We start from the raw sequence: 24,563 nt of genomic DNA on the forward strand, positions 1-24,563 counted from the left end.
TATGCAACATTGGTATTCATCAGATGCGTCTAAAGCACGCACTGAGAAAATTTGTTGTGATTCAGAATTTAAAGGAGACGGAAAATCAGTGCCAATATCTGTCCTTACTCATTTTTCTCCTATTTTGACATGGCTGCATTCACTTTGTGAGCAGCAAAATGTTTCATGTGTGGGAGTAGCTTACAAGCTGACTCTGTATTAGCCAGGCTTTAAAGATGAATCAAATGGAAAATGGCTATCTCATCCTGTAATAAAACCCTATTCAAGTTGCTGGGATAATATTAATGTTTTTATTTATATTTATTTATTTTAAACAAGCTTCATATAACATATCTTTTTTTTATTGATAAAGACACGTAACAACTGTGTCTTTCCCATCAAACTTTAAGTTTTTGGTGGGAATGGCTTTGGTTTGGGGACTTTTAGTGACCTTCAAATCAAATGCATCCTTATGGGCTCTGCAGGAACAGTCTGCTTGAGTCAAACTCTGCCACCATGCGCTGGCACTTTGACCATTATTTTCACCACCACAGACTAGTCATGCCGTTATTAGGCTTAAAAAAGGCATCGTGTACAGCATCTGCTTATCTGTGTGTCAGCTGTAATTCACTGTTTTAAACCCTATTTAAACACCTGAATAGTTGAACACTTTCTTGCTAAGTTAAACCTGAAGACCAATTTAGTCTTATATGGATAAGAGTAATGGATATACCATAAATTCAATGTAGGCAATGTTGCTGCTGGTTAAAGAAGTGTGATTCATGGTAGTGTCTTTGTGGTTTTTTTGCTTGGGTATTTGGCAACTTGGAGAGAAGGATTTTGGGTGTGCAACCTATGCAGATGTGCTTGTGTGCAGTCCTTCACAAAAACCACAGCACATAGCACCATCTCTATGGGGCTATGTGTAGGTCGAATGGTGACTGGTCAAAAAGTGGACCTGAACAGGAAAGGGGGCAACACTGGAGTTTGCAGAGAAGGAGACAAGTGCATAAGAAGCAGCATGAAAAGCACAGAGTAGCTGCCGGGGACAGATTTCATTGTTTTTAATACTTCAGCTATTTATATGTTATGACATCAGTCTTCTCTGTGGTTGCCTGAAAGACCAACAACAACACAAGCAAGTGCAATGGCTAGCATAAAAAGGCCCTTAGGTGTGTTAAGAAAGTAATACAATAAGACTGAGTCAAGTTGGCAGTTGTAATCTGTTTTTGATAAATCGACAAAAACTGCAGATCTATTGCCATCTGCATGCACAGAATTTCACATTTGCAACTTAAACCTCTTTTCTTTTACTACCTAATTGGGTCGGTTCGCTACGACTCACTTCAGTTTTCAGGGTTTTTCATTAGGTCATAGTGCCTGGTACCAGGTCCTTTTTTAGTACCTACTCTGCCAGGGTTCAAAGTGGTCCAAGGTAATCCAAAAATGTGACGTTGACAGATAGCATGCCAGTGATTGGCTGGTCAGTGGTGTCGCTCGAAGCGTCATAAGAGCATCTTGCTCTTGCTTTTGTATGGAGACATAACCAGAATACAGCTGGTTGGGAGCCAGTGTTGACAATCTTCATAAACTGGATGAGAAACATTTGCAAACCTTTGCCTTCGTCTGTCTGAGAGTAATTGCAGTCAGTCCGAGTTGATTACTTAGAGACTAGAGGTTAAGGTTGTTGAAAGCTCAACCTCTATGTGACCAGCTGCTTGCTGCAATTTCATGCAAACAGTCTTGTCAAGCTGCATCTGACAAGACAACTTGTCAACTGGTGAGCACATAAACAGAGTGTTTTGGAGGACTTGGATTTTGAAGTTGCAGCTGTGATGTTTGGTACCGTTGGGGTGCAATTACTAGGCAGATAAAAAATTCAGCACTTGTTAATATGTCTTATTGGTTGTTTTTCCAATTCTAAAAAGCATTTTCTTAATTAAAAATATTCCATCGGCCTTAAAATGTAACTATAAAAATAAAACTATAACAAAATTTTACTTCTAAAGCACCAACACGAAGATTTTCAGCACTTGTTACCAGTTAAAATCAACAGTCTCACTACAGACAAGAGTAAAATGTGAATTAAATACAAAGTAAAATTTAAAAAGTTGTGTCGTTAGACACTGAATGTCTTTACACATGCGCTGCTCTGTGGGTTTCTAATTATTACCCAACAGAGGGACGTGCGAGAACAAAAATGTTTGACGCAGTTGGTTTGGACATTAAACGGTCTTTAACCTGCGATCTTCCCACAAATGAGCCCATGTGAGCACAGTGCAAGTAACAGTTAGATCTATTCAAAGTGGGTGATATATCTTCCTGCTGCACTCAGCCCTGTCAAACCACACAGAATATTTCCAGTTGTCAAAATGCGTCTGAAGTGGACTACTTCCTGTTGTGTACTACATGTGAGAAAGGACAGACCTGGTTCTCATCGTAAGGAGTTCATGTGTGAAAACTACTCTGAGCTCTTGTCAGTCATCTCTATATGTGGAGGTGGCTACTTTCTCAGGCTACTTCAAAAGTAGCAATTAGTCTATTTAGAGAAAGCTTCTGTTTTTTGTCTGTAGAAATTCATAACCAACATGTATCAAGCTTACGTGCAATGAATGGGAGTGGCTATAAACGTGGCTCTTAGACTTTTTGATTAGTTAGTTTGATAATGAACTTTGGCTGGTGTTTTACACACTAGATTTGCACAAGAGTAGAACTTGTGCTCTTGGATGATTTGAGTAAAATGTTGTACTTGACCTGGCTTCACTGTTTCTACTGTCCTCTTTGTACTTGTTACATCGGTGTTATATTTAAGGCAGGGGTGTCCAAACTTTTTTCACTGAGGGCCACATACATAAAAATATAGGAGGGGCTGGGCCACTTACTAGAAATTAGGTATATAACCTTAACTGTAGCGTATTAAAGTTAAAAAAATCATTTAAAAGTGGTCAAATGTGTTATATTGTTGAATATAATTAAAGACAAAACTGCCTTCATCACAGCTTTCCATAAATGGATCTTTATTGATTTATTCAGAGAAAAAAACAATAAAGGGGAAAATGGGATGGGTACATTTCAAGCTTGTTATTTAAGTTATTAGGCTTAGCAACACACCTATTAACGTTCGTTTGAAACTGTTATCAACATTAACAGACTGAACTGGACTTAATAACAGGAGTGCATAATTTTAGTAAATTATTCTGGTGAGTATCAGCTGCGCTGGGTATGTAAATCGGGCCATCCAGCTGCGGTGCTGATCGCCACTCGTGGCAAAAATCAAATGTCACTTGATCAAGGAGCAGATCTGCATCAGATGAGATCAGCTGACTTTGCGTGTGCGTGCGCTGTGCACAGCGGTGTGTACTCTGTGTGTTAACAAGAAAAACGCATATAAGAAAGTGGTGCGCAAAAGCAGGGTAGTGACAGAATTGATGCGCATTATTGATATTTGAAGCATGTGTACCTGCACATTAACACACGGCTACTGTGGAATATATTTTTTACTCACCTAAAGTGCTCGTGCTCTCGTCCACTCCCCACAAAAAAATTAGCAGCTGTGCGGTGTCTGTGGCATCGGTGCTCTCATCGCATGCGATGGAGTAAAAATTAAAAGCACAGCTTTATCAGACAGTTGCAGTTTAATGTTGGCTGACGAGTCTTTAATGCGTCGCACAACTGTATTTCTGGACATGCTGACGTTGCTGAAGTCCTGCACTTTTTCCGGGCACGTTATTTCGGTGACTTTAACGAGGCAGTGTTTTATGAGGTCTCCATCTGAAAAAGGCTTGCAATGTCTTGCGATGAGTTGGGCAACCTCATAGCTGGCTATTGGAGCCTTTTCCTGAACAATTTGAGCAGGAAATAAATACTGTTGCTGATCCCGCAGGATAGCTACCATTTGCTTTAATTTCTGCTCTGGCTCAGCACCAGTGTAGGATGCATAGGCCTGATGTTTGGTTTCACACACACTTCCCCTTGAATTCTTTGAAGAAATATTCACTCTCCCACCGTGTCAGGAAATTTTCTGCATTCACTTTCTACCTTTCGCTTCTTTGGTTCTGCCATGTTTGGTAACTTGGGGTAAATTTCTTCTGTGATTGTCCTTTTTGGTAAAGCAACTGCCTTGATCAACAGTAGCTCCCCCTGGTGTTAAAACTAAGAAGTGCAATACACTCAAGCAAAAGTTGAAGTGCGGGCCATATTCTATTCTATTTATAAAATTGCTTGCAGGCCAATTAAAAATGGACCGCGGGCCGGACTTTGGACACCCCTGATTTAAGGCATCCATAGCCCACTTGGGTCTGTACGCTTTAGGTGGTCAAAATGAAGCTCTGTAAATGTTCACATGCCTTTTGTTTTGTTGTAATCATGACGAATAGTCCACAGTAACACTACACTACAAGGCCCTCACTATGCATTTGTTCTCCAAACAGACTCTTAAGAGGAAGGAGTTGAAATAAACATGTTAGAGGATAAAGTTGTGGCTTAATCATAACAAGGACACACGCTACTCAGAAAATTCTTGATTGAAAATAATGAGGAAAAACTGGAACAGCACAGATGGTAGACGTTTAATTTGTAGTAAAGAAAGCAAACGTCCGTATCAGATTTGATTGATGATGCACCTGATTATAGACCTGTGACTGTTAAAATTAAGGTAGGTAAAGCTTCATTAATAGCTGCCTTTGTATATACACAGAACTGTTTTGAGCTGAAAGGACTTCAGCCTAATTTTAGCCTGACGTTTAGCAGTTGTAGATTCAAGAGTTAAGAACTTGGTTTAGCAGTTATTTGAAAATGCGTCACGTACATTTTATCACTGAACTAAAGATTTTGTTAGATTTAGGTTGCAGAAATGCAGGTAAACAGTCCCACACATTTAGCGTGGAGGGCCTCAGCTCTGGGTAGCGAGTGTTTCAACAGAGAGTAGAGAGGCTTGGGGTGCATGTGCGAGTGTGTGTAGGAGTGAAAGGTGTGTGTGTGTCTGTCTGTAAGAGTAATTGTGGTGCTCTGCAGTCTGCTGGAGCTCTTGGCCCATCCCCCACCCCTGCTGGCTGGTTATTGAGCTCTGCTGCTATGCTTCAGCTCGCTCTCATGCACATAAACACTCACGCACAGAGGAAGCAGCAGCTTAAAGAGAGATATCGTAGCTGTAAAAAGTCATTGGATTGATAAGACTGGTGTGAAGACAAGCTTGAGACGCCAGTGTTTCATTTTACTGAGAAATAAAAAGGTCCTCAACTGAAGTTTATGTTTGTGTTGTGTGATAATCCAAAGGGCAACGACAACATCAACACCGATGAGTGCTGGAAAGCTGCCACTTTCTACGCAAGTTGTCTTTTTATCTTAGTCATTTAACTCTTTATAACCCACAGCATTGGTACCTCTCGTCATTGGTGCCTCTATTTCCTTAAATGTTCGAAGATAATGATGCCGTGCATCAATAATTTGGTCTTTCTTGTTTTAAAGCCCGTCCCAATTTCTATATTTGCTAGCCTGCTGAGCAGGTTGCTGATGTGGTGGTCCATACTATTGTCCAGCTGCTTTGCTAAAGAAGACATCATCTCTGGGTTAGATGTAGTCCAGGGCCACTGTCTTGGAGCTCGGCTTTGCCGGGCTCCAGAGCAAAACAATGACTACCTTTATCAGCTGCAACCCAAGACAGTGGAGTTGTTGTTCATTTGCAGGTGTAGCTGGTCTAGTGGTCAGCCATACATCACAAAGTACATTGCAAATGTTATGTTTGTAGAGGAGAAACTCATAAATGGATAAGGAAAACGTGTGCCTCTCATGGCAGTACCTGTGAACGGTCTTATGTCATACAGATGAAAAGTCACCTGTCTGCTCTCTCTGGTCGATGTTTGGTGAGACTGCTTTTCTATTAACCTAAGGGGATTAATTACATTACAATTGCATTGTATGTAAAGGCCATTCAGCAATTTTTGTAGAACTTCTTAGGGCGCATTCCCCATTGGCTTAGAGATGTTGCTGTTAGCCAGAAGGTCTGTAGTAGAAGGTTTGGGTAAGATGTAGCTTACCTCATACTTTTTACATACCTTTTTTTTCTATGACAAAAACACTGGGAACACAAGCAACTATATTTTGTATTTTGTATTGAAACAGAGCTGTGAAATATTCCACTTGCTTTATTTTTTTTAAATGCATGCATCCACCATTTCAACCTCCACCCTTGTCACTCTGTTTAACAGATGGTGGTGAAGACATACATGGACATGGATCAAGACTCAGAAGAGGAAAAGCAGCAATACCTCGGCCTGGCACTCCACCTTGCATCAGAGTTCTTCCTTAGGAACCCCAATAAAGATGTTCGGCTACTAGTGGCCTGCTGCCTGGCTGATATCTTCAGGATCTATGCCCCTGAGGCTCCCTATACCTCCCATGATAAACTCAAGGTTAGATACCAACCTTGGACTGAACACTGTCTTCAAGGGAGTCTTATAGTAGTCCAGATTTTTGATGATTAGACAAGTTGAAATGACAGCTGTCATGGACTAAATCAAAATATTGACTTTTGTTCACTTATTGGCCTGTTTCCTGGCTAATAGTTGAGTGTGTTTGATTGCTAGTTCATGGTGAACCAAAATGCCCCTGAAATGTGCGACTACTGTGATCTCATGCACACACGCAGGGTCATATTGGTTTGCCGGGGTGTGGCTAATGTTAAAACTGTTAGCGTCAGCGGCTTTCTTTCTTGATGGGTTAACACCTGCACCACATGCGGTTACACATTGCCCTGACTAGTGAGGGACCAAAGCTTAATCTCTAAGTGTAGTAATTGTGCATACCCCTTTAAAAATGTGCTCAGATCTTATTGAGTCCATTAATATCATTTGACATCAAAAGTAAACAAAATTGAGTTGTGAATTAATGGCATGGTTGAATTTGCAGCAAGATTACAGCGTTGACGTCCAGTTCTTTCATTCAAAACCACAGCAAAGTTATTTTACCATGAAGCACACCTCAAGTAAATATTGGTTGCAAGCCCTCCATTGATCATCTTTGTCACTACTACTGTGAAACTTGTGTGTACTCAACAGCACTAACTCAATTTCCCAAAATTCCCTAGGACATCTTCCTCTTCATCACTAGACAGTTAAAGGGGCTAGAAGACACCAAGAGTCCTCAGTTTAACCGATACTTCTACCTGCTGGAGGTAAGGTGCTAAAGGAGAGATCACTGTTCGTGTTTGGAGCTAAAACAGTTTGGGTGACTAACAAAAAAAAGTAATTAATAATTTAATCTGTTTTCATGGAAAATTTCCATTCTCTGTTTCCAGCTACTGAAATAGCAGGATATGTTACTTTGCGTTGTCATATTTAGTAGTAAATATTTGATAGTATCATAAGCTTTTAACCATACACAGTCAGTGTGTTTATGGATTTTAGTTCAAGATAAAGTACGCAGTAATAGTATTAACTGCTAAAAAAAACAGTAACATTTATGGCTTTGTTGTTTTCTATAGAACCTGGCTTGGGTGAAGTCGTACAACATTTGCTTTGAGCTGGAGGACTGCAATGAGATCTTCATCCAGCTTTTCAAAACACTCTTCTCTGTTATCAAGTAAATACTTTTGTTATTGCTCGAGTCGGTCAAACTCTTTTTACACCGGAGTTTAAAATATGTAACTTGCTTAGAAGAAGGAAAACCGATAGATGTGATTTATTTTAGCATAAAGACATGTATGCCTTTAGATTTTACTACTAAATGGGATTATAATAAACACTGTATGAATTGTTTATAGTTAGTTTTTGATTATCATTATTGTTTTTATTTTTGTTTGTTTAATTATTCCTCCTGTTATTACACTGAAAGGATTTCTGTCTTTCTTCCTTCATAGTAACAGCCATAACCACAAGGTACAGATGCACATGTTGGATCTGATGAGTTCTATCATCATGGAGGGAGATGGTGTCACACAGGAGCTGCTGGACACCATCCTCATTAATCTCATCCCTGCACACAAGGTAGACGGCAAATAACATAGCAATGTACAATATAAAATCAAAAGGATAATACACTTCACTGGATTTAATTTTCATTTTTCACCTTCCTTGGAACAGAATCTGAACAAGCAAGCATATGACCTTGCTAAGACTCTGCTGAAGAGGACTGTCCAGACCATTGAGACATGTATTGCAAATGTGCGTAGCGTCCTGCACTCAGTTGCATATTTTAATGTTTTACTTGCACCTTCTCCCTTGTATTTGGTCCGTTTAAATTTCAGTGTGTCTCTAACGTTTTTTGGGTTTTTTTTAATCTAATGCAGTGTTTTATTTTTCATCTTTAGTTCTTCAATCAGGTTTTAGTGATGGGCAAGTCATCAGTCAGCGATTTATCAGAGCACGTCTTTGACCTCATCCAGGAACTGTTTGCCATTGATCCTATGCTGCTTACCTCTGTCATGCCACAGCTGGAGTTCAAGCTTAAGGTGAAGACAACAATCACAAAACAGACTTTAACCCTGTTGTTGATGAACAGTATGCATTTTAATATTATTTAACCTTTGTGGTGTTGGTGTTTAATGGGTTGTCAACCTTTTGAAGGTTAAAAGAAAAGTGGAGGACTGTATTTGACGAATCTAGATTCATCTTAATGAGTTTTTGTTTTTGTTTTTTAAGTAGCATAAATCTTTTTCTGGCTCCAGAAGGGGCCTGTGCAGAATGTGATTCATTACCTTCATGTCCCTTGAGAAGTGCAGGCTAATGGTTTGAATTAGATTTAGAAGGAAGTGAGCTTACAGACCTCTGCTGGCCACTCAGTTCTGCTTGAGGCTAGTGGCCAAGGCTTTGTTTGCTTCCTCTAATATAACGTGGCAGAATCTTCATATGAAAATATTGATAATTTCATTAAACCTGGTTTTCAGAACACATGAGGAGGCATGAAATAAATAATATTAAAGTATGTCTCTGCATAAACCTTTTCTCTCTTACTGACCATTGTGAGTTCAGCAATTTTACATATCAATGCAGCCATTTGTGACACTCTTTGGGAGTACTTATGTTCACAATTTGGCAGCTGGTACCTTTATTTTATCCTGTTCATTTTCCTTAAAAATCGTCCGTGGTTCAGGGGAAGCTCATCTTGTAACCGGAAGGTTGCCGGTTCGATCCCCAGCTCTGTCTGTCCTGGTCGTTGTGTCCTTGGGCAAGACACTTCACCCTACCGCCTACTGGTGTTGGCCAGAGGGGCCGATGGTGCGATATGGCAGCCTCGCTTCTGTCAGTCTGCCCCAGGGCAGCTGTGGCTACTACTGTGGTTTGCCTCCACCAGTGTGTGAATGTGAGAGTGAATGAATAGTGGAATTGTAAAGCGCTTTGGGTGCCTAGAAAAGCGCTATATAAATGCAATCCATTATTATTATTATTATTATTATTATTATTATCATTAAAAATCATCCATCCATCCATTTTCTTCTGCTTATCTGGGGCAAATCGCAGGAGCATCAGCCTAAGCAGAGAAGCCCAGACCTCCCTCTCCCAAGCCACCTCCTCTAGTTTATCTGGGGGAACACACAGATGTTGCCAGACATGTTGAGAGATATCTCTCCAGCATGTCCTGGGCCACCTCCCGGTGAGACATATCCAAAACACCTCACCTAGGAGGCATCCTAAGCTTAACTGGCTCCTTTCAATGTGGATGTCTCAAATAACCGAACTCATCACCCTAAGGGAGAGGCCAGCCACCCTTCAGAGAAAGCTCATTTCCGTCGCTTGCATCCGTGATCTTGTTCTTTAGAACAAGAAATCTTCATCATAAAATATGACCTGCTTTAATATATTTCAGTTCGTCGTCCAATGAGCTCTGAAAATTTAGCGAGAGCAAGATTCACGTGGTAGAGCCGATAAACATCAGCCACAGACATCAGTAAACCTCGTCATGTTTGATATCAGTCAGCAAGGCGATATCTGCCAAAACCCACTCTTGGCTGAGATATCAGTGCATCACTGAGGTTTCATCTTGCATCACCACTGAGTAATGACTCGTCTGTTATCTTTCATTCACTTTTCCTTTTCTTAGTTAGATGCTCAGTTGTTTTGTTTGTCACGCAGATGTTTTTGAAGACCAGCTTTTCTTGTATGAAGTCTTTTTGGTCATGACATGACTCTTTGAGTGCCCAGTACCTTTACACCGTCACAGTAAGCCACCTCTGTATTGAGTTGGCCGTCATAACTGAGCCGTTTCTGTAGATACTGTAAGAATGAGTGACCAGCAAGAGGGAAAAAAAATTCACACTTTAAAATAAAACTGTCTTCAAGGGAGTGGCTGAAACACACGCGCTGCTCTGTATGTGCAGCAGTATGTGAAATAGGTCTGAGCACAAGATATGAACAGTATTAATAACAGCTTCAAGATGAGATAAAAGCTGCAGCCGGTATTAAAAATAAGTGTGTGTGTGTGTTTTGTGTTTGCAGAGCAATGATGGTGAGGAGCGTCTTGCTGTTGTACGGTTGCTGGCAAAGTTGTTCGGGGCCAAAGACTCTGAGCTGGCCTCGCAGAACAGACCACTGTGGCAGTGCTTCCTAGGACGGTGGGTGACGTGAACACAGACATGAAGTAATGTTTTAAGCTGCCTCGATTCAGTCACGAGAGACAAAGAAACGTGTAAAGAGATGGCATTAATGCAAAAATTTAAATTTTATTACAATTAACAGTTAAGGAGAAGTTATGTAGAGAGAAGTGAATTTACTTCCATCATCTTATGATTTATCTATAAATTGGATCTGTAGTGTGTGTTAGTTGGGAACTGGTCTATCCATTTAGCACAATGGGGGGGAAAAGGGAAAGTTTCCTGGCTCCAAAAAGAGCTCAGATTAATGGAGAATTAGTGAACAGTGTAAAGTGTGACCTCAGCTCACCTATCAGTAAAATGTGTACAGATTTGTCCTGCTAGTTGGGTTTCCCACAGATTTGGATCCTATTCATGGTGTTGACGGGTGAGGGTTGGGGTGATGGGGTTATCTGTGCATGTGTGTATGCAAGGCACATGTTTTGGTAGTTAATTTTGAAGTATAATTATTAAGGTCAAAGGACAGCAAATGTTTCCCACACTCAGTGGACTTCACCCGGTAATGGAAAGTCCTTGTTCTGCTCTCCAAACTTGGGTCGGGTTGGTGTTGCGGTGAATGCAAAAATTCTCTACCTGGTTCTGGTTACAGCAGCTGTCCAGAGCAGAACAAAGATCCCTTCATTTAAGGAGTCCTGTAAGGAGGTGGACTCAGCCCTCTATTTAGAGGCAGCTGAATAAAGGTTCTTTTTCTAACTTCGCTTGGTGTTTCACTATGGGAATCGTGACTTCCGTTGTTGGTCACAGCAAGGCGATTCCCATAGTGAAACACCTCACTCTGTTATCAAAGAACCAGGGATTACATTAAGTAACCCAACGTTCTAGTTTGAGCTTGCAGCAAATCCAAGACTGTGGGGTTGAAGCACATCAAGCAGGACGTAGTCATCTTTGATGATCTAACTGAACAATAGTGAGGACCACCACAAGAGCAACTTGGCCAGTGAGTCAGACAGCAGAGAAAACACAAGGCAGGAAGGGCACATGCTCACTAATAAGCAGTGACTAACCTTTAAAAATAATAGCGAGGGGATTTTCCTCTAGTACTTATATTGCAGAGAGGGCGTTTTCTGTGTAAAAACTTAAAGAAGAAAAAAATATGCTTAAAATAAATCGCCAATTATTCTTTGGTGCCTGTGAGACCTGCCTATGTAAAGTCTGTGTGGGGAAACAGTGTAAACCTTATTTACTTAGTTTTACTGAGGCACTTTTTTTACCTACAAAGTTTAGTGCCTAATTAAATTAATTAACTTTATTTTGGTTTCCAGGTTCAATGACATCCATGTACCAGTCAGGCTAGAGTGTGTAAAGTTTGCCAGCCACTGCCTCATGAACCACCCAGACTTGGCAAAAGACCTGACAGGTTTGCTTTGTTTTTTTGTGTTTGGGAGTTTTTCCACTTTCAGTCTTAATCCACTGTTTTTCATCTTGATTTAACAGAAATATTCTTGCTTATCTTTATTCTTTATTCCCTCAGAGTATTTGAAGGTGCGTTCCCACGACCCAGAGGAAGCCATTCGTCATGATGTCATCGTCACCATCATTAATGCTGGGAAAAAAGACCTCAACTTGGTCAATGACCAGCTGTTAGGCTTTGTACGGGAAAGGACCTTGGACAAGAGGGTAAGATAAATATTTGTAGTACAGATATTGTAACGGGCATGTGTTACATTAGAAGTAGTGACGTGTGGGTTTATTGGCTTGTCACTTAACGTTGTCATGGCAATAATAGTGTTATTTTAGTGTAATCATCAGTAGTTATTGACCTTCATGTGGATCATGTGAATTCTCAGTTTTATGTAATAGTGTTCATAAAAGCGAGGAAATTTCACTGAAAACAAAATTATTTCCTTATGAAACAAGAAAAAATATAATATACTTCCCAAATCTTAATTACATTTTTTTCATCTTTAATCTTTTTTTTCTTCCCTTTTCCTCCCTCTTGCTGCAGTGGCGTGTGCGTAAGGAGGCCATGATGGGCCTGGCTCAGCTTTACAAGAAATACTGTCTGCACCACGAGGCTGGAAAAGAGTCTGCCCAAAAGATCAGCTGGATCAAAGACAAACTGCTGCACATCTACTACCAGAACAGCATCGACGACAAGTGAGAACATGCAGGCTTTACAAATTGGATTAATGATTTACTGCTGCTAAGAATCTAATTCACAAAACCCAAGAGGTTTACTTTTTATTTTATATTGTTTGTTTTGTTTATATTTCATTTGCATTTTAAAAGGAAAAAACGAATCTGCGAGGGCAAAAAAGTAAAAGTACTGAAGTTATTGTGTTTTTCATTTTTAGAAAAGGAAACGGTGCGGATAAGTTTTAGATTCAATTAATTGATAATTGTGTTAGGAGGACTGAGGTGAAATATTTGAGCATTTGTACCTTGTGACCTGCAGACCAGCCTTAGCAGCAACTCCGGTAATCAGAAATGAGGCTGACAGACCAATTCACTGCACCACTTTACAGCACCAGCTCTTTGCTCCAGGCTAAGAGGACAACTTAGAGTCTGATGTGTTTTAAAGGAACTGTTTTCCTACAGTGTTTTTGATAATGAGTTTTTCTACTGGATTAATGTTGCATAATAAGGCTAGTTGTCCACTACTGGGTAGATGTCATGTAACCACACATAGCAGAGAAGGCCTTTAAACTTTCACCCCAGCTGATTTATTGATTTTTCTGTGTTTTCAAACAAGTCTTCCTTCCTTTCCTGCAGGTTATTAGTCGAGAAGATCTTTGCCCAGTACATGGTCCCTCACAATCTTGATACAGAGGAGAAGATGAAATGCCTCTACTACCTGTATGCCTGCCTGGACACGAACGCTGTCAAGTCAGTAAACCCACACTAATGACACCATCAAATCATCATAGATACGTACAAATGAAAATTGACCAGTATAATTTTATATTACAAACACGATAAAACTGCCTGGATTATTCTTCACACATGTATGCGTCCCGTAGAGTCTGTGTGACATAAATTTCATCATCTTGCGGTAACTGTAAGGGTCTGTGCGGATGTCTGCGTGTCTGTCTGGTTTTTGTTTTTTGTGGCAGCGTGGACTTGTCTGCAGAGAATTTGTTTTACAATGCACAACTTACACATGTGCCCCAGGCGGCAGACAAGTGGACTTCAAAGAAGCATAACGAGACTGAATACTCGGTTTTTGAGTTTCCAGCCGTCCGTGTCTGCAGTAGAGTATAATCCAGGCTTTACAAGGACAGTATATTGATCTTCCCTGTGTTCTCGCGATGCTTCATGCCACATTTTTCTCTCTCGGTGTAATTAATTTTTGCTTTCAGGGCCCTGAATGAGATGTGGAAGTGTCAGAACATGCTCAGAGGCCTCGTCAAGGAGCTGCTTGACCTCCACAAGCTGCCAGTGGTATATTTATGCAAACACACGCACTGATCACCTGTTCCATCCTATTCATTAGAACTATAACCTGGTTCTTTCTCTCTCTCTCTTTCTCTTAGTCTGAGGCCAACAACACAGCGATGTTTGGGAAGTTGATGAGTATTGCCAGTAAGTTGCAAACACACAAACACTAGACAGGTCCTTGTTCTTTAAGGCCAGCTTCTCTTTAAATCGTCTTTTTTTGATTGGTTGCCCCTCATAAGCATGGTTTGAGCAGCAGGTGGGGCATTTGTCCTCACAGTAATAACCTACCTCCTGGCTGTAGCTTACCAGGTCATCTTCTAATTGGAAGGTTGGTAGTTTGATCACTGGCGGCTTCAGCCTGTATCCTTGGGCAAGATACTGAACCCCAAGTTCCTCTATGATGCTTTCATTAGGGTGTGAATGGGTGAGTGAGGCATGTTGTATAAAGTGTTTAAAGTGCTCAGGTAAAGGAGAAAAGCACCATATACGAACCAGTTCATTTACCATTTACTCACAGCCGGAGATGTGTTCACATTAAAGACAGGCTCTCTCTTTTACATCACACAGAGCCAAGAGTAGAAAAACTGTAAGAAACTAGACGAGTGTTTAAAGCAGTTTGAAACCTGAGCTTTTTACCCTGATTATTTGCATGTACACTTTTTTTATTTGAAACTTTGGCCCAGTATTAGTCCTAGTGTCCACCATTGAAACAGTGTGTATTTGTGTGTGTATATATAGCACAATATCACTATTCTTTAAATACATGCAAATAGTGTTGTCATGGTTGCTTAACAAGTCCAAGCGTGTTGTTCACAAATCATGAGGTCAATATTTGTCTCTCGGCCACACCAGTCCTCGTGTCAAGGTGTCATTGTTGCAGTCTGTGGATATGTGATGGAAAATCCAGTGGGTCAGCTTGAATTCTTTAGGTGCATAACTTACCGCCTATTATAACTCTGCCTTGTGTTTTCAGAGAACCTCCCAGATGCTGGGAAAGCTCAGGACTTCATGAAGAAGTTCAATCAGGTACTCGGTGAGGATGAGAAGCTCAGAGTTCAGCTGGAGATGCTCATCAGTCCGACGTGCTCCTGCAAACAAGCTGAGATTTGTGTGGTGAGATGACATGTTTGATGCCTCCTGTCTTTAATGGTTTGGTCCCTAATTTCAGTGCTGTTAGTTTGAATGTATCAGACCAAAAGCACGAAATAACCAAAACAACTTTATTTTTAAATTAAAGGTCCAGTCAGTCAAAAAATGCAGATTTCTGTGACAGATTTCTGTCTTGAACTGTGATAGAGAGCAAAACAACTGCTAGGTTTACTTTTTCCCCCCTCTTAACCAGAGTTTTAATAATACATGACTTGCTGTGAATGTGCATGCATAATAACATGCAGAGAATGACAAGTATTAAGATGTTATGATGCTGTTTATACTCTCTGCAGAGGGAGATCACTCGGAAGTTGACGTTCCCTAAACAGCCCACTAACCCATTCCTGGAGATGGTGAAGTTCCTGTTGGAGCGTATTGCTCCTGTTCACATCGACTCTGAAGCCATCAGGTCAGAAAAATTCGCATGGGAACACTGATGGAACGGACTCAAAACAGAGCTAAAATGTTAACGTGTTTAAGTTTAAACTCTGATTCCAGTAAACTGGATCAAAGTAAACCAGTATGTTTTTGTATAGTCTCCAAAACAGGTAGTTATATGACTAGCAGTGTCTCTCTTCCCCTCACTCAGACTGCTTCATGCCCTAGCTTTGTCTCTGTCATTGTGTAACACTTTACCACAGACAGGCTTTCCTCATTCACTGAGACACCTAGTGGTGATAAGGTGTAACTGCAGGCCTCTGGCAGGGCATGAGTTTAACCCTTTCTGTATTGTGGAAAAACACCATTCTGAGTAAACACATGTACTGAATGACTTTTACTTCTCATGCTTTGCAGTCTAACAGTTTCTGCTTAACCCTTTTTACTTCCTGAAGCTATGACCAAACAAATTTGGACATAAATTTGCTTAATATAGGAGTAGTAATAATCTGTGTTTCATCTTTTACTTTAGTGCTCTGGTAAAGCTGTTGAACAAGTCTATTGAGGGCACAGCTGATGATGATGAGGAAGGTGTTACCCCTGATACAGCCATCCGCTCAGGACTGGAGCTACTCAAGGTACATGCTGTCACCAAAGTGTACTGAAATCAAATTGTCAGCACACAATAATAAGAAGAACAAAATACCTGTATGATACTGCTTAGAAAACATTTCCATCTCTGTTTCCAGGTTCTGTCTTTCACCCACCCCACCGCATTTCACTCGGCAGAGACCTACGAGTCTCTGCTCCAGTGTTTGAAGATGGAGGATGACAAAGTTGCAGAGGCAGCCATCCAGATTTTCAGAAACACTGGGCAGAAGATCGAGACGGAGTTACAGCAGATAAGATCGTAAGTGACATCAATTTACAGAGACGTAAATGTGCCCGGAGTCTTTAAGTTTCAAGAGATGTGCCTTTACTTTCAATATACTTAGTTATCGGTGCTTCACCAGTGGTAAATTATTAAATAACAACACTATACATTTGAAGATGCCAAGTTAGGGGTTAAAAAAATGTAATTATTAGCTGTGTTGGTCTTTAATCGCTTGTTCTTGTTTGTCCATCAGGACTCTGATTCCTATCTTGCATCAGAAGGCCAAGCGGGGCACCCCTCACCAGGCCAAGCAGGCTGTTCACTGTATTCATGCCATCTTCAACAACAAGGAAGTGCAGCTGGCACAGATTTTTGAGGTATTCAACTATTCCACTTGAGCAATCGTATGATTTTACATCACCTCGATTGCATATCAAATATGTGGCTACTTTGTGTTGGTGTATTCACACCGTTTGTTTCTTCTTCCAGCCTCTGTCACGTAGTCTGAACGCAGACGTCCCAGAGCAGCTCATCACGCCTCTCGTGTCCTTGGGCCATATTTCCATGCTGGCTCCAGATCAGTTTGCTTCCCCAATGAAATCCATTGTTGCCAACTTCATTGTGAAGGACTTGCTCATGAATGACCGGGTAATGGAGACCCCTACATGTAGGCAAGAAGTATGTGTGTGTGCGTGTACACACGCGCACAAAAAGAAAAAGTGAAAATCTGATTGGCTTGTGCCTTTGTTTCTTCAGTCGGTAGGAAACAAGAATGGAAAACTGTGGACCACTGATGAGGAAGTCTCACCGGAAGTTCTTGCTAAGGTAAGAGGTGATTTCAGTTGTAATACAGTCTGTTTGAGGTTCTTCATCAAAACTCTTTTTGTGTCATTATATTTTAAAAGCAGAATCTTTATAACAAGGATCTTTCTCTTTTTAAATTTCTGTTCCCAAAGGTTCAGGCCATCAAACTGCTCGTGCGTTGGTTACTAGGAATGAAGAACAACCAATCCAAGTCAGCGAACTCCACCCTGCGCCTGCTGTCAGCCATGTTGGTCAGTGAAGGAGACCTCACAGAGCAGAAGAAGATCAGGTACCTGGGGCTGGAGGTCCCTTTGCTGAGTGACAGCTGTTAAAAGTCATATGTGTGGGAGTGCTTTGGATGGAGACCTTAATTTTTCTTGGCTCGTGTTTTGAGGTGACTGGTTGTTTTTTCCTACTCCTGACAGTAAATCGGACATGTCCCGTCTGAGGCTGGCTGCAGGTGGAGCCATTATGAAGTTGGCACAAGAGCCGTGTTACCATGAAATCATCACACCTGAGCAGTTTCAGCTGTGTGGCCTCGTTATCAATGCAAGTCTCGCCTTCATATCAGACTTTAGTGCCTCTGTCATCGATGAAAAAGTTAAAGAAAAAAAAAACTTTTCATATCCACTGACTCTGTTTCTCCGTGCAGGACGAGTGCTACCAGGTTCGTCAGATCTTTGCACAGAAGTTGCACCTGGCTCTTGTGAAATTGCTGCTGCCCCTCGAATACCTGGCTGTGTTCGCTCTGTGCGCCAAGGACCCGGTGAAGGAGCGCCGCGCACATGCCCGACAGTGCCTCCTCAAAAACATCTCCGTCCGCAGAGAGTACATCAAACAAAACCCCCTCGCTCAGGGTCAGTTCTCTACGCCGAAACATCAGCTTTTCCGTTATTATGCTGCTGCTTTCATTTCAAAGACCTTTGAAGTGCAGTTTTTAATATGCTCTTTCTTAGATGGCAGTTTAGATGATGAAAGAGGATTGGAGTAATGTTTAATCCAAATGTAGTACAAATTGTTACTAATGTCATGTTAATATTAGGCTTTTGAGTCAGTTGGAAAAACAGCTTTTGGAATAAATACTTTAGTCAGATGTTGTTAAGTCACTGCATAATTAAAAAAAGCATCAAACAGAAGAGAGAAACATGATGATAATGGTTATTTGTTGGTTTGTTTTTATTACAGCATCCAGAACAGCTTTGTTTTTGTCCTGCCAAAGGTCATTTTAGAGTTTTATGTTTGGCTTTTCTAATTCAAACACAGCATCACAGAAAAAGTACCAGCATTGTTGGCTGAGATTTATTGAGATACTTATTCAGCAAGTAACATTTCACATGGCGTTTTCTTTTTCCCACATTGAAAAAGGGGACATAGAAACTTACTTAAACGCATTAAAATTAGCTATTGTCTCTTTCTCCTCAGAAAAACTTGTCTCTCTTCTTCCTGAGTATGTGGTTCCTTACATGATCCACCTGCTGGCTCATGACCCAGACTTCACAAAACCGCATGAATATGAGCAGCTCAAAGACATCAAAGAGTGAGTGTGTTTTGATTTAGTCTCCCGCTGAGACTGCCTTTCCAAAAATGCTCTTATTTCTAAATTGCTCTTTTGTTCTATTATAAAGTCCAGTGAATACAGATAAGTGATGATCGTACAGCTGTGGCATAAAGAATATTAATTTTGTTTGTGTGTGTGTGTGTGTGTGCCTGTCCGTGTGTGTGTGTTCATATATAGATGCCTGTGGTTCATGCTTGAAGTGCTGATGACCAAGAATGAGAACAACAGTCATGCCTTTCTTAGGAAGATGGTAGAAAATATCAAACAAACCAAGGATGCTCAGTGTCCTGATGATGCGAAGGCCAACGAGGTATGTGATAGTGTTACTACAGTTTTGCATTTTAACATTTAAAAACATTTGACTGGACCTCCAGTGTAGTTTATATAATAGAGTTAATACTTTGAATTACATTTACAGTTTGCCAGTAAACTGTAAATTTGAGTCATTCCTGTTCTTTAAAATTACAAAGTAAAATCTTTGGATTTTGCATTATTGGGCAGACGGTGTGTTTAGCAATCGGGCAACTGAATGGCTTTCTTTCACGATGTGATTACAGAAACTTTACATTGTCTGTGACGTCGCTCTCTTCGTGATCGCCAACAAGAGCACTGCGTGTCACCTGGATTGTCCGAAAGAGCCTGTCTTACCCTCAAAGTTCTTCCTCATACAGGACAAGGTAACACACACACACACACGTGTGTATTTATATCCTTGTGGGGATATCTCATTGGAATAATGCTTTCCCTAGCCACTTACCCTAACCCTAACTTCAAAAATGAATGCCTAACCCTGACCCTTACCCTAAACCCAACCATAACCTAATTGTAAAAACCACACTAAAACCACATTTTGAGTCTCAAAAATGCCTTCAAACTCGTGGGGACCAGGAGGGCTGTTTGTCCCCACAAGTATAGTAAACTACCAATTTTTGGTCCCCACAAAGATATGTGTCACACACACACACACACAGTGTTTTGAGAGACAGGAAAATGGTTAGGGTTGGACACATTTAGTCATCTCAGGCACAAATCGAGCTGTTTGACCTCTTTCTGGGGATGGAAAGTGATTCGTGCTGGTATAGAGATTGAAAATGTGACGTCATTGAGGGGTAAAACCGCAAAGCATTGTGGGTATCCGTGGCAAGAGGTACTAGCGCAAGCAGGCTTTCAATTGAAATCAGTTACACAGCGATAAAAAGAAACAAAAAATGTCAAGAAGCTGTTGTATTATTAACTGCACAAGCCGGGCGAACGACAGCCGCGTGAAGCTGACGGGTAAAGCGATTGGTTTTTATCAGATTCCGGGTTGGAAGAGAAATTATCCAAGCCATGTCTCCGAAGTCACGAAGAGGCGACTGATGGCCTGGACAGTAAATATTCAGCTTTGAATAAATAGTGAATTGTCCTGACAGAATATTGAGTTTCGCTTCTGTTATTACCATGGTACACTGACAAAAACATATACTTTTATTCACAGGATAAAACAGTTTTTTGTATCACTAATTGCCCAGTACGATTACAGCATACAATATTATTGTCACTGCTACATTTCTGTAATGCGTACCAGAAATTATTTCCACTACTAATTAATTACCGTTGTGCTCAAAGTTCCTATTAATAAACGGTTAACGAATGTGTATTTATGAAGACGATTTGTGAGACTGGTAAACTTACCTTTGTTCGTACGATGGTCTTGTGTTCTACACGGTGCATTTCAAGGTCCTGTACCCATCCGTCGGTGACCTGAAGTTACTAAAAACTTCATGAGTGTATGCACTCACTCCAAGAACCATATAATTATAAATATGAGCGTGGTGAAAGTTGAGCAGCACGCTGACGTCTTTTGTCCACTCTGTGTGCTCGTAAGGGTCTGACCCTTTCACTCCTTTGATTTTTTCCTCGTACCTTTTCTTTGCCTTTTCGTCGAGTCTGTCTTTGTACGGTCCGGCATTGTTCTCCTTCGTTTTGTACATTCCTCTTTTTGGGGGCAAAGAAAAAGCAAGAAGGCATTGAAACCGGCAAATGAACATTTTGCGGTGCTGCAAATACGTGCATTTGATGCGGTACTTTGATTATTTTGCCACGGGATCCCGGCATGCAATGCGCGAAAGTCACGTGGTCTGTCAATCTCTATAGAGCAGAGAAATTGTGCTTATGTGCAGTTAGGAATCTAAATCATGACCTTATTTATGGTTTGGGTTTACGGTGATCAGTTGTCTTGTTTTTAATTTCTTTCAACAGGACTTCAAAAACGATAAAGAGTATTTGACGGCAGAAATGAGACAAATGCTGCTCACTGGAAAGGTAAATGCACAACACTGAGGCTTGTTACGTTACATTAGGTTAGTTACCCACAGTTTGTCAGTAAACTCTAAATTTGAGTCATGATGCGGAGCTAAGAGGTTTAAAAAATTTGCCACGTTATTCTGAGCACAGAAAGCTGAATTCTCTTTCACTATGTAGCCCAAACCAGCTCCTGTGTTAGGAGCAGTGAACAAGCCTCTGACGGTACCAGGGAGGAGGATCTTCACCAAGACCACCACAGCTTCAGACACAACCAGTAACACCAGCACCAACTCCTCTCCTCTGAGCTCAACAATCAACAAGAACAGGTAAGCACGCAGACACAGATGCTACAGGCGCTCGCTCTTAAACATAAAGTTTCCGGTATCACTGACGCTCTTTGCGTCTCGCAGTAACAGCAGCTCTACCATCGAGTCGTCAGAGAGCAGAGCACAGGAAAACAATGAGAACCCAGTCATCAAGGCTGAAGAGGTGAAGAAGGTAATGTCACGTGGGAACTACACATTTCCTGCGTTTAAGCACTGTTTTTACTCAACTGAACTCTTATTGCCATTTCCCAGGTCGAGCCCAGTCAGAAAGCAGCTCCCGATGCCGGGACAGAAGCGTCGCCTGTCAAACGACGTGGTCGCCCGCCTAAATCAGCTGCTGCTGCTCCAGTAGCAGCTGACAAAGAGGGAGGAGCGGCACCAGTGGGGGGTGGAACCAGCAGAGGCAGGAAAAGGGCAGCTGACCCCAACTCGAACCCGTCTGCAGAGTCAATCAACATCAAGATGTCAAAACAGCAGCAGCAGAATGACGAAGGGACAAAGAGACAGATTGACCTGCAGAGGTGAGAGGAACGTGGTTTGCTGGATTCAGATCTGGTGATCGTGGAGGCCATTTGAGTTCAGTGAACTCATTTTCATTAAGCTTTGTGACATGGCCCTTGACCCTGCTGGAAGCAGCCATCAGAGCGTGCTTAAACAATGTTTAGTGTGTACTAAAGAGCCCAGAGTGCTACAAGAAAATACTCCCCACATGATTACACCACCAGCAGCAGCAGCCTGAAACATAATACAAGCCAGGATAGATGCTTTCATGTTATTTACACCAAATTCTGACCCCGACCTTCCCAGTGTGGCAGCAGAAACTAAGCCTCAGTTTTGTGCTGTCCAGTTTTGGTGACATGTGTGAACTGCAGCCTCTTGGCTCACAGGAGTGGCACCCGGTGTGGTCTTCTCCTGCTGTAGACCGTCTGCTTTAAAGTCCAACTTGTGTATTTAGAGATGCTCTTCTGCATACCTTGGTTGTAATGAGGTATGCACAGTTATTGCTGCCTTCCTGTCAGCTCACAGCCTTCTGGTTATTCCCCTCTGACCTCTGGCATCAACAAAGTATTTTCTCCCAGAGAACTTTTGCTCGCTCGATATTTTCTGGGATTATTCCCTGTAAATCCCAGTAGATCAGCAGTTTCTGAAATATACCATGGACCATACCACGTTGAATCACCTCTCTTCCACTTTTTGATGCTCAGTTTAAACTTCAGCAGGTTGTAGTGACCATGTCTGCATTCCCTAAATGGACGGAGTTGCTAACAAGTGATTGACTGATAAGATATTTGAGTTTATGAGAAACTGAACATGTGTACCTAACAAAATGAACGGCAAGTTTATACTTAAAATATCCATTCACAGCCCTTTTCCACCAATACCTACTTGGCTTAAGTCGGTCTCCCTCGGTTTTGGTCATTTTCCATTATCTGAAAGTCCTGTGACATAATTTGTATGTGACATGAACACAACAATGGAGGATGTGGAAGTGATGGTATACCTGTTTTTGTTTTTTGTTGGTTTTTGGGTTTTTTTTGTGTAGCTATGTCCCTCGTCACTGGCTTTCAAAATAGCGGTTTTGATTTTTGCAAAGGAGTCACTAATGTGACGCCACCGTACAGTCTGTCAGTTTCAGATCGCTTGGAGCAGAGAGTGCCTACTCTGATGTAGGAGCTTTAAAAAAGCTTTGATTGTTCCTCGCTCCTCCGGGGTAATGAAAATATTCCTGTGGTCTAAAAGTGATTACTGTTCCTACAGATTTTAGGGGCAACCTGCATTACAAAGTGATCACTACTGAGATGTTGCTCAGAATTTACCTTTTAGTTTTTACAGATGTTTGTACAAGTTGATGAACTCTTGGGGAGACCCCTGATTTAAAGGAACAACCTAAAGATTGTCTAAGGAGAATGTCAGTCCATGGATTTGTGTACATGTTACGTTGATAATGATGATAATTGCGCTGACACTGACTCAAAACTTCTTTGTCTTTCAGGTAAAGAGGAAACCACTGAAGGTGAAACCAAGACTGTAGAGACTGGGCCAGACTCTTCCTTATATCTTCCCAACCCTGCGTACAAGCTCCTTTGTCTCTTAAAGCTTTCCTGGATACATTATGGACCTTTCTTAAAACACACAAACAGGCACACACACACACAAGCACACACACACACACTCTAGAAGGTTTTACCTTGTAGTCATGATTTGAAGCTCATTGTATGTAGGTCTTACTCAGAATCATGTTATTTTTTTCCTTTGTGTTTGTTGCTCTTTGCTTCTTTTGTGGAGCCATTTTTAAGAAAAAAACAGGATGGACATTTTACAGCCGTTTTAATCTGGTTATGATTGTTGCTTATTAAATCCCCTGGGAAAATCCTACTGTACGTCTCTTGACCTCTTCCTCTTTGTGTCTGTGTTGCACAGTATTTTTTTTTTTAATTATATATTTTTTTTCTCATCGGGTTTTTTTTACACAGTTATATTTTGTAAATATGCCTGTGTAACTTTCCACTGAAAACTTTTTGAATATCTAAGTGAAAACAGTTAAAATCTTTGCAGCAGTTGGCTTAAATATGGGAACACCTGATGCGTTTAACAGATGTACCGGCACCAAAATTTTATACACTTTGGTAAGTTTAGGTTTCTAACTTTGGTATGTTTAGGTGCTTTTGCTTGTTTATAGCATCACAAGGCCAGTTAGAAACTTGCGATGGCTTCTCAAGTGACACCAGTAATGCTTTTAAAGGCCTTTTGATTTATTTCCAGTGCGTGTAAATGGACAAAATTAAGCAGTCAAGCATTTCTGGATACTGTGCTCCCAGCTCTGCTCGCTGCCTCGTGCCCTGGACATGTCAGAGGCTCTGAAAATGAGCTGGGTTTTAATGACTTTTGTTTTGTTTTTTCTTTTTTTACTTCTGAAGTACTTCACTTTGGATTGCATAAATGATATATAACTATCCAAGTATGTGTTCAGGTTTTTGTTCATCTTTTATGATTGAATATTTTTTGTACTTTTGTCAGTTTTCTGTTGGGTTATTCCTGATTTTTAAGCATCGAGTGAGTGGATGCCATGTGGGTTGTGTTGATGACGGGGACTAAGTATGCCTATACTCATGATCATATTTAATTTTTTCCAAAAAGAAAAAAAAATAAATGCTTTTAGATGTTATGGTGCAGTGCGTTTGTCTCGATGCCTGTGTTTTGGAAGTGCAGATTTCAAAAACACGGGTGATTTTTCCACTTTTTTTT

At 41.0% G+C, this 24,563-nt stretch overlaps 1 protein-coding gene across 3 annotated transcripts in view; it reads left to right on the forward strand.

Moving 5' to 3' along the window:
* pds5a (PDS5 cohesin associated factor A) overlaps positions 1-23,693 on the forward strand; it is a 29,135-nt gene extending 5,442 nt beyond the window's left edge. For all 3 annotated transcript variants that reach the window (XM_063476302.1, XM_063476301.1, XM_063476304.1), the window contains exons 3-33: positions 6,186-6,389; positions 7,064-7,150; positions 7,460-7,557; positions 7,835-7,961; positions 8,058-8,138; positions 8,285-8,425; positions 10,410-10,525; positions 11,827-11,921; positions 12,036-12,181; positions 12,510-12,661; positions 13,277-13,390; positions 13,864-13,945; positions 14,038-14,086; positions 14,916-15,055; positions 15,385-15,500; positions 16,002-16,107; positions 16,219-16,379; positions 16,597-16,720; positions 16,833-16,991; positions 17,100-17,168; positions 17,300-17,436; positions 17,573-17,696; positions 17,800-18,004; positions 18,570-18,684; positions 18,883-19,015; positions 19,263-19,382; positions 20,947-21,009; positions 21,169-21,317; positions 21,402-21,489; positions 21,570-21,838; positions 23,311-23,693. In XM_063476302.1, the coding sequence (XP_063332372.1) occupies positions 6,186-6,389; positions 7,064-7,150; positions 7,460-7,557; positions 7,835-7,961; positions 8,058-8,138; positions 8,285-8,425; positions 10,410-10,525; positions 11,827-11,921; positions 12,036-12,181; positions 12,510-12,661; positions 13,277-13,390; positions 13,864-13,945; positions 14,038-14,086; positions 14,916-15,055; positions 15,385-15,500; positions 16,002-16,107; positions 16,219-16,379; positions 16,597-16,720; positions 16,833-16,991; positions 17,100-17,168; positions 17,300-17,436; positions 17,573-17,696; positions 17,800-18,004; positions 18,570-18,684; positions 18,883-19,015; positions 19,263-19,382; positions 20,947-21,009; positions 21,169-21,317; positions 21,402-21,489; positions 21,570-21,838; positions 23,311-23,314 (3,774 nt within the window). In that variant the 3' untranslated portion in view covers positions 23,315-23,693. The remainder of the gene's footprint in view (positions 1-6,185; positions 6,390-7,063; positions 7,151-7,459; positions 7,558-7,834; positions 7,962-8,057; positions 8,139-8,284; positions 8,426-10,409; positions 10,526-11,826; positions 11,922-12,035; positions 12,182-12,509; positions 12,662-13,276; positions 13,391-13,863; positions 13,946-14,037; positions 14,087-14,915; positions 15,056-15,384; positions 15,501-16,001; positions 16,108-16,218; positions 16,380-16,596; positions 16,721-16,832; positions 16,992-17,099; positions 17,169-17,299; positions 17,437-17,572; positions 17,697-17,799; positions 18,005-18,569; positions 18,685-18,882; positions 19,016-19,262; positions 19,383-20,946; positions 21,010-21,168; positions 21,318-21,401; positions 21,490-21,569; positions 21,839-23,310) is intronic.
* Positions 23,694-24,563: the final 870 nt, after the last annotated feature.

The sequence above is a fragment of the Pelmatolapia mariae genome, linkage group LG6 (assembly GCF_036321145.2).
Source record: "Pelmatolapia mariae isolate MD_Pm_ZW linkage group LG6, Pm_UMD_F_2, whole genome shotgun sequence".
NCBI classification, from domain to species: Eukaryota; Metazoa; Chordata; class Actinopteri; order Cichliformes; family Cichlidae; genus Pelmatolapia; species Pelmatolapia mariae.